At 38.9% G+C, this 10,000-nt stretch overlaps 1 protein-coding gene across 1 annotated transcript in view; it reads right to left on the bottom strand.

The window, feature by feature from the left end:
• Positions 1 to 10,000, bottom strand: part of esrrga (estrogen-related receptor gamma a) — a gene marked incomplete at its 3' end in the record, with an annotated part of 101,993 nt that overhangs the window by 38,451 nt on the left and 53,542 nt on the right. The window contains 1 exon segment of the mRNA XM_080772091.1: positions 6,558 to 6,740. Within this exon segment, the coding sequence (XP_080628217.1) occupies positions 6,558 to 6,740 (183 nt within the window).

The raw sequence follows: 10,000 nt of genomic DNA, 5'->3' as shown, positions 1-10,000 counted from the left end.
ACACCTACTGTCCATGTATTTACAGCTGCATCTCTCTCTGTCTCTATTCATGTCATATAGTAGCATCTCTCTGTCTCTATTCATGTCATATAGTAACATCTCTCTGTCTCTATTCATGTCATATAGTAGCATCTCTCTCTGTCTCTATCCATGTCATATAGTAGCATCTCTCTCTGTCTCTATTCATGTCATATAGTAGCATCTCTCTGTCTCTATTCATGTCATATAGTAGCATCTCTCTGTCTCTATTCATGTCATATAGTAACATCTCTCTCTGTCTCTATTCATGTCATATAGTAGCATCTCTCTCTGTCTCTATTCATGTCATATAGTAGCATCTCTCTCTGTCTCTATTCATGTCATATAGTAACATCTCTCTGTCTCTATTCATGTCATATAGTAGCATCTCTCTGTCTCTATTCATGTCATATAGTAACATCTCTCTGTCTCTATCCATGTCATATAGTAGCATCTCTCTGTCTCTATTCATGTCATATAGTAGCATCTCTCTGTCTCTATTCATGTCATATAGTAGCATCTCTCTGTCTCTATTCATGTCATATAGTAACATCTCTCTGTCTCTATTCATGTCATATAGTAGCATCTCTCTCTGTCTCTATTCATGTCATATAGTAGCATCTCTCTGTCTCTATTCATGTCATATAGTAGCATCTCTCTGTCTCTATTCATGTCATATAGTAGCATCTCTCTCTGTCTCTATTCATGTCATATAGTAACATCTCTCTGTCTCTATTCATGTCATATAGTATCATCTCTCTGTCTCTATTCATGTCATATAGTAGCATCTCTCTGTCTCTATTCATGTCATATAGTAACATCTCTCTGTCTCTATTCATGTCATATAGTAGCATCTCTCTCTGTCTCTATTCATGTCATATAGTAACATCTCTCTCTGTCTCTATTCATGTCATATAGTAGCATCTCTCTGTCTCTATTCATGTCATATAGTAGCATCTCTCTCTGTCTCTATTCATGTCATATAGTAGCATCTCTCTCTGTCTCTATCCATGTCATACAGTAGCATCTCTCTCTGTCTCTATTCATGTCATATAGTAGCATCTCTCTGTCTCTATTCATGTCATATAGTAGCATCTCTCTGTCTCTATTCATGTCATATAGTAACATCTCTCTGTCTCTATTCATGTCATATAGTAGCATCTCTCTCTGTCTCTATTCATGTCATATAGTAGCATCTCTCTCTGTCTCTATTCATGTCATATAGTAGCATCTCTCTGTCTCTATTCATGTCATATAGTAGCATCTCTCTCTGTCTCTATTCATGTCATATAGTAGCATCTCTCTCTGTCTCTATTCATGTCATATAGTAGCATCTCTCTCTGTCTCTATTCATGTCATATAGTAGCATCTCTCTGTCTCTATTCATGTCATATAGTAACATCTCTCTGTCTCTATTCATGTCATATAGTAACATCTCTCTGTCTCTATTCATGTGTTATAGCAGCATCTCTCTGTCTCTATTCATGTCATATAGTAGCATCTCTCTGTCTCTATTCATGTCATATAGTAGCATCTCTCTGTCTCTATTCATGTCATATAGTAACATCTCTCTGTCTCTATTCATGTCATATAGTAGCATCTCTCTCTGTCTCTATTCATGTCATATAGTAGCATCTCTCTCTGTCTCTATTCATGTCATATAGTAGCATCTCTCTGTCTCTATTCATGTCATATAGTAGCATCTCTCTCTGTCTCTATTCATGTCATATAGTAGCATCTCTCTGTCTCTATTCATGTCATATAGTAGCATCTCTCTCTGTCTCTATTCATGTCATATAGTAGCATCTCTCTGTCTCTATTCATGTCATATAGTAACATCTCTCTGTCTCTATTCATGTCATATAGTAACATCTCTCTGTCTCTATTCATGTCATATAGTAACATCTCTCTGTCTCTATTCATGTCATATAGTAGCATCTCTCTGTCTCTATTCATGTCATATAGTAGCATCTCTCTGTCTCTATTCATGTCATATAGTAGCATCTCTCTGTCTCTATTCATGTCATATAGTAGCATCTCTCTGTCTCTATTCATGTCATATAGTAGCATCTCTCTGTCTCTATTCATGTCATATAGTAGCATCTCTCTGTCTCTATTCATGTCATATAGTAGCATCTCTCTGTCTCTATTCATGTCATATAGTAGCATCTCTCTGTCTCTATTCATGTCATATAGTAGCATCTCTCTGTCTCTATTCATGTCATATAGTAGCATCTCTCTGTCTCTATTCATGTCATATAGTAGCATCTCTCTGTCTCTATTCATGTCATATAGTAGCATCTCTCTGTCTCTATTCATGTCATATAGTAGCATCTCTCTGTCTCTATTCATGTCATATAGTAGCATCTCTCTCTGTCTCTATTCATGTCATATAGTAGCATCTCTCTCTGTCTCTATTCATGTCATATAGTAGCATCTCTCTGTCTCTATTCATGTCATATAGTAGCATCTCTCTGTCTCTATCATGTCATATAGTAGCATCTCTCTGTCTCTATTCCATGTCATATAGTAACATCTCTCTCTGTCTCTATTCATGTCATATAGTAGCATCTCTCTGTCTCTATTCATGTCATATAGTAGCATCTCTCTGTCTCTATTCATGTCATATAGTAGCATCTCTCTGTCTCTATTCATGTCATATAGTAACATCTCTCTGTCTCTATTCATGTCATATAGTAGCATCTCTCTGTCTCTATTCATGTCATATAGTAGCATCTCTCTGTCTCTATTCATGTCATATAGTAGCATCTCTCTCTGTCTCTATTCATGTCATATAGTAGCATCTCTCTGTCTCTATTCATGTCATATAGTAGCATCTCTCTCTGTCTCTATTCATGTCATATAGTAACATCTCTCTGTCTCTATTCATGTGTTATAGCAGCATCTCTCTGTCTCTATTCATGTCATATAGTAGCATCTCTCTCTGTCTCTATTCATGTCATATAGTAGCATCTCTCTGTCTCTATTCATGTCATATAGTAGCATCTCTCTGTCTCTATTCATGTCATATAGTAACATCTCTCTGTCTCTATTCATGTCATATAGTAACATCTCTCTGTCTCTATTCATGTGTTATAGCAGCATCTCTCTGTCTCTATTCATGTCATATAGTAGCATCTCTCTGTCTCTATTCATGTCATATAGTAGCATCTCTCTGTCTCTATTCATGTCATATAGTAGCATCTCTCTCTGTCTCTATTCATGTCATATAGTAGCATCTCTCTGTCTCTATTCATGTCATATAGTAGCATCTCTCTCTGTCTCTATTCATGTCATATAGTAGCATCTCTCTGTCTCTATTCATGTCATATAGTAGCATCTCTCTGTCTCTATTCATGTCATATGGTAACATCTTTCTGTCTCTATTCATGTCATATAGTAACATCTCTCTCTGTCTCTATTCATGTCATATAGTAGCATCTCTCTGTCTCTATTCATGTCATATAGTATCATCTCTCTCTGTCTCTATTCATGTCATATAGTATCATCTCTCTCTGTCTCTATTCATGTCATATAGTAGCATCTCTCTGTCTCTATTCATGTCATATAGTAGCATCTCTCTGTCTCTATTCATGTCATATAGTATCATCTCTCTGTCTCTATTCATGTCATATAGTAACATCTCTCTGTCTCTATTCATGTCATATAGTAACATCTCTCTGTCTCTATTCATGTCATATAGTAGCATCTCTCTGTCTCTATTCATGTCATATAGTATCATCTCTCTCTGTCTCTATTCATGTCATATAGTAACATCTCTCTGTCTCTATTCATGTCATATAGTATCATGTCTCTGTCTCTATTCATGTCATATAGTAACATCTTTCTGTCTCTATTCATGTCATATAGTAACATCTCTCTCTGTCTCTATTCATGTCATATAGTAGCATCTCTCTGTCTCTATTCATGTCATATAGTATCATCTCTCTCTGTCTCTATTCATGTCATATAGTATCATCTCTCTCTGTCTCTATTCATGTCATATAGTAGCATCTCTCTGTCTCTATTCATGTCATATAGTATCATCTCTCTGTCTCTATTCATGTCATATAGTAACATCTTTCTGTCTCTATTCATGTCATATAGTAACATCTTTCTGTCTCTATTCATGTCATATAGTAACATCTTTCTGTCTCTATTCATGTCATATAGTAACATCTCTCTCTGTCTCTATTCATGTCATATAGTAACATCTCTCTGTCTCTATTCATGTCATATAGTATCATCTCTCTCTGTCTCTATTCATGTCATATAGTAACATCTTTCTGTCTCTATTCATGTCATATAGTAACATCTCTCTCTGTCTCTATTCATGTCATATAGTAACATCTCTCTGTCTCTATTCATGTCATATAGTAACATCTCTCTCTGTCTCTATTCATGTCATATAGTAACATCTCTCTGTCTCTATTCATGTCATATAGTAACATCTTTCTGTCTCTATTCATGTCATATAGTATCATCTCTCTGTCTCTATTCATGTCATATAGTAGCATCTCTCTGTCTCTATTCATGTCATATAGTAGCATCTCTCTCTGTCTCTATTCATGTCATATAGTAGCATCTCTCTGTCTCTATTCATGTCATATAGTAACATCTCTCTGTCTCTATTCATGTCATATAGTAGCATCTCTCTCTGTCTCTATTCATGTCATATAGTAACATCTCTCTGTCTCTATTCATGTCATATAGTAACATCTCTCTGTCTCTATTCATGTCATATAGTAACATCTCTCTGTCTCTATTCATGTCATATAGTAGCATCTCTCTGTCTCTATTCATGTCACATAGTAGCATCTCTCTGTCTCTATTCATGTCATATAGTAGCATCTCTCTGTCTCTATTCATGTCATATAGTAGCATCTCTCTGTCTCTATTCATGTCATATAGTAACATCTCTCTGTCTCTATTCATGTCATAATTATAGTAACATCTCTCTGTCTCTATTCATGTCATATAGTAACATCTCTCTCTGTCTCTATTCATGTCATATAGTAGCATCTCTCTGTCTCTATTCATGTCATATAGTAACATCTCTCTGTCTCTATTCATGTCATATAGTAACATCTCTCTGTCTCTATTCATGTCATAATTATAGTAACATCTCTCTGTCTCTATTCATGTCATATAGTATCATCTCTCTGTCTCTATTCATGTCATATAGTAGCATCTCTCTGTCTCTATTCATGTCATATAGTATCATCTCTCTGTCTCTATTCATGTCATATAGTAACATCTTTCTGTCTCTATTCATGTCATATAGTAGCATCTCTCTGTCTCTATTCATGTCATATAGTCTCATCTCTCTGTCTCTATTCATGTCATATAGTAACCCCCCATGGGGCACCTGAGGGAGTTCCAGGGGGTCCCCTGCAGCTAAATGATAGTTTGGAACCAAATAGACCCTTATGGGTCTGTAACTCTGAGAGTAATAATAATAATAATGCATTTTATTTATAAGGCGCCTTTCAGGGCACTCAAGGTCACCGTACAACAGGTTAAAACAGTTTATACCAACACAGTTAGAAGCAAAACATAACTAAGGTACAGCCTTAGAGTGTACGAATGGAGCCAAACGGACTCTGAAAATCACTGCTGTAGCCATTAAAAGTCTTCGCTTATGGAGGTCCCTGGCATAATCTTTTCAAATGGGGGTCCGCGGGCTGACTAGTGTCAATTTGGGGGTCCTTGACATGATAAGGTTTGGGAACCACTGCTGTGGTTCTGTTTAATCCTTCACAAAGACTCATTTCGCTTGCTTTTCTCTCATTTCCCATTCCGATGGCATGAAATCATTCCTAATGATAATCTTCTCCCTCTTTCGCCTGTTTTCTGTTGTTTTTCTTTTACCATTATGTCTTTGTCTTACGTCCTCTCTCTCTCTCTCTCTCTCTCTCTCTCTCTCTCTCTCTCTCTCTCTCTCTCTCTCTCTCTCTCTCTCTCTCTCTCTCTCTGTCTCTCTCTCTGTCTCTCTCTCTCTCTCTCTCTCTCTCTCTCTCTCTCTCTCTCAGATCAGCAGATCACAGGGTTAGTTTAAGAAGATTAGAACCAAGATGCTTCTTTTCAGATGACACACCTAATTGATTATTTAAATGACATATAATATGACGGTTCAATAATCCTGCAGTAGCCCAGTGCGCTTTTACTGTGTGTGCCTGTGTGTGTGTGTGTGTGTGTGTGTGTGTGTGTGTGTGTGTGTGTGTGTGTGTGTGTGTGTGTGTGTGTGTGTGTGTGTGTGTGTGTGCGTGCGTGCGTGCATGTCAGTCTGGTACTCTAATGCTAATTGTTAATGACTCAATGTTCCGGTTGTGTGTGTGTGTGTGTGTGTGTGTGTGTGTGTGTGTGTGCGTGCGCGGTGGCGATGAGGGAGATTTGATTGGTCAGTTGAAGGGGTCAGGGAGTCAGACTGTCTGGTGCAAGGATTAAAGTGAAAGGTCACACATGCTTAACGTGTGTGTGTGTGCGTGTGTGTGCGTGCGTGTATGGATACGTATGTGTGCGTGCCTGCGTGCGCGTACCTGGGATGTGCTTGGCCCAGCCGATGTTGACCACCAGCTCCCGGTCGGCCAGGTCACACAGCGTGGTCAGGGCCTTGATGTCGCTGTCGGGGACCGTGGGGTCCGGCATGGCGTAGATCTTCTCCGGCTCCGCCACCAGCAGGTGAGACACGATCTTGTTATCTGCAAGGCAGCCAAACGCAACTGACATGAAGAACACAGAGAGAGAGAGAGAGAGAGAGAGAGAGAGAGAGAGAGAGACAGAGAGAGAGAGGGATAAGTATAACGACAACATTATACTGCACTGTTCCACACATGCACGCGCACGCATGTGTGCACACACGGAAGCAAAACGAATGACAGTTCAGGGAGGGAAGACCATGCCACATAATGACAACTCCCCCACAGTTGTGAGCTTGTATATTTCACCTTTTTGGGTGAGTTTTTTTTTTTTTTTTTTTTATTCTGACCTGAGATCAGATTGTAAAAATGTCTTCTACACCCTGACAGTTTTCTGAAAAAGCTATGTTTTGATATCAGTGGTTCTTCGATTTTTTCCCCCCGATTTTTACAAGCGTGCCACCGAGTGGCACGCTTGTCGATCTGCTATTGTTCAATAGCTAAAGCATAACATGATGCTAACACCAAAAGGGGTTCCCTCCCAGAATGCGTTAAGTGCAGGTTCTTAGTTCTGTGATTCCAGAACTCAGTACTGTCTCCAGAAGAGGGCCCAAACTATAGGTTCAGATATAAGGTCCTCAGCTGTATCGTATAATTATTATGGAGGGCATTAAGCAACTATAGGCGACTATTCAACTAGTCGACTAGTAAATCCACTAGTCCACCTTGTTGGTACTATAGTCGACTAGTGGATACAAAAAAATATATATCCCGTTTTTGTAGGACTCAAGATCAGCTAGAATGCTAGATTATAGTCACCAATGTACACAGTTTTTAAATGTAAAAAAAATAGGTAGTTATTTCCTGGGGTTTTTATGTGGGTAATTTGTGTTTTAAGACATTTCAGTATGTGTCGATTCAAAGTGTTTTTCTTGTCACCCAAACATCATTAAATCTGGTTGCAAAAGGGTGTGAAGTGGCCCTTTATAAAAATCCCATTATCATTTTTTCCCTCCTCTTTCTTGTCCACTGACGCCCGAATTCTCACGCCGAATGAAAACGACAAAGCACTCGTTTAAAAACCCTTCCACACATGCACGCACGCACGCATGCACGCACGCACTGCAGGCACGCACTGCAGGCACGCACGCACGCACACACACACGCACGCACGCACTGCAGGCACGCACGCACGCACGCACGCACGCACGCACGCACGCACGCACGCACGCACGCACACAGCTCAGTAATGTCAAGTCTAATTATACGGTATAGTATTGACTGCAGGTTATTGTGTCTATTAGAGGTTCTGGTGACTTCCGGCCAGGTCTGAATAATATCTCTACTGACCTACAGTATAGCATGGGTATAAATAAATAGTATAGGCCTACATTTATATCAAATGTTAACCCATTACATAACATTTAATTTAACCCATTTAGACCTGAGGACAATTCTACAAATGTCTTCTATAAATCATGAGAGTTTTCAGACAAACCTATGTCAGGGACCCCCAGAATTATTATGTAATTGGCTGCGAACCCCAATCTCGAAATATGTTATTTTCCAGGGACCTCCCCATCCCAGAAGCAAAGGTTTGAGTTAAAAACGTTCACTCTGAAAGTATATATATTTTCAAAGATTTGCGTCACATTTTGAACATGAAGAATTCCTTCGGTCTGTGTGGAAAGTTAAAGCCATGTCTCTCTCTCCACGTCCCGCCATTAATCACATTATCTCGTTGTCGCGGCAATACAATATCTATACATATACTGTACAAGTGTTGTGAGTTTGTAGACTGGCTGTTTTTATGTTCATTTTATTTTATTGAGGATTTTGGATCATTTTTTAAAGAACTATTTTGATGACCAAAATAGGTGTATATATATACTGCAGGCACGCACGCGCGCACGCAATCCCTTCATTCCAGTGATTAGTGGTTGTGTGGTCCCAGTGAGCTGTCAGGAAAAACCAGTCAACATATTATTGGTTCCAGTGGGAAACAGAGTGAGCTTTATAGGAAACAAGATGCTAAATACTGCTCAATCCAACATGTATATATACGCTTTCTGTGTGTGTGTGTGTGTGTGTGTGTGTGTGTGTGTGTGTGTGTGTGTGTGTGTGTGTGTGTGTGTGTGTGTGTGTCGTGTGCGCGCGCGTGTGTGTGTGTGTGTGTGTGTGTGTGTGCAGTGTTGGGGAAGTTACTTTGAAAGCGTAGCTTGTAAAGCTACAAGTAGCTCACCATGGCAGTAGCTTGATCAAGCTACATAGCTACCCCTGGAGAAATGTAGCTTGTAAAGCTACAGCTACATGGAAAAAGTAGCTCAGCTACTTTTTATTTTTCAGTGTTAAATTGAGAATGTACATGCGGTGCATATGAAACAAAATATAATAACCTACAAAAAAGTCACATGCCACGATGCCAGCTGAAATATGCCTCTCAACGGTTTTGTTTAAAAAAATAAAAAATAATAAAAAAGACTTAGAGACTTACACAAATAAAAGAGGATCTGTTGAGGATACTGTGTGTTATACATGGCATTTGATCGTCAATGTTAACACATCTTAACTGTAAAAAAAAGAGACCCTTGTATAATGAGATAACTACACCTACATTATAACTAAACAACTGTTACATGATGACATTTGATCGTCAACATTTGAAGACCCCTGTTCTAGACAGATTTTCCCCCATTAAAGAAAGGATAAAACAATTAGAGGCAGCTGTTGGCTTGTCAGGAGCTGACATGCCCTCAAAGCAATCAGAAAAAGGAACAGTCCTTGATTTTTCAAAGGGGGTTCTAGTACAAGAATTAACACAGCAACCAATGGTCAAAATGAATATATTTATTTCATGTTATTGCCCAAAATTGTAGCTTGTAACTTGAGTAGCTAAGCTACCAAAAATGACCCAAAAAGTAGCTGAGCTACTTGACGAGGTACACCAATATGAATGTAGCTAAGCTACCACAAGCTACAGCAAAATGTAGCTAAGCTACGTAGCTCAGCTACATGTAGCTTAATACTCCCCAACACTGTGTGTGTGTGTGTGTGTGTGTGAGAGAGAGAGAGAGAGAGAGAGAGAGAGAGCAGACGGTTAACCAAAGAGCTAACTCAGGTTTGATGTGGTTGCCAGATTGGATTTAATCCGGATTAGGAGTTGGGCTGGTCCGCTCTCTCTCTCTCTCTCTCTCTCTCTCTCTCTCTCTCTCTCTCTCTCTCTCTCTCTCTCTCTCTCATATATTATTATTGTATTTTATTCTTCTTTTAGCTCCAGTGCATCTGGAGATAAATGAACGAGTGAAATATGACACTAATAAAATATTATGACAACAAACCGCTAG

The sequence above is a fragment of the Protomyctophum bolini genome, assembly GCF_963924005.1.
Source record: "Protomyctophum bolini genome assembly, chromosome: 1".
In the NCBI taxonomy this organism is placed as follows: domain Eukaryota; kingdom Metazoa; phylum Chordata; class Actinopteri; order Myctophiformes; family Myctophidae; genus Protomyctophum; species Protomyctophum bolini.
The sequence above is the reverse complement of the archived record's forward strand: the minus strand, read 5'-3'. Positions and strand labels throughout refer to the sequence as shown.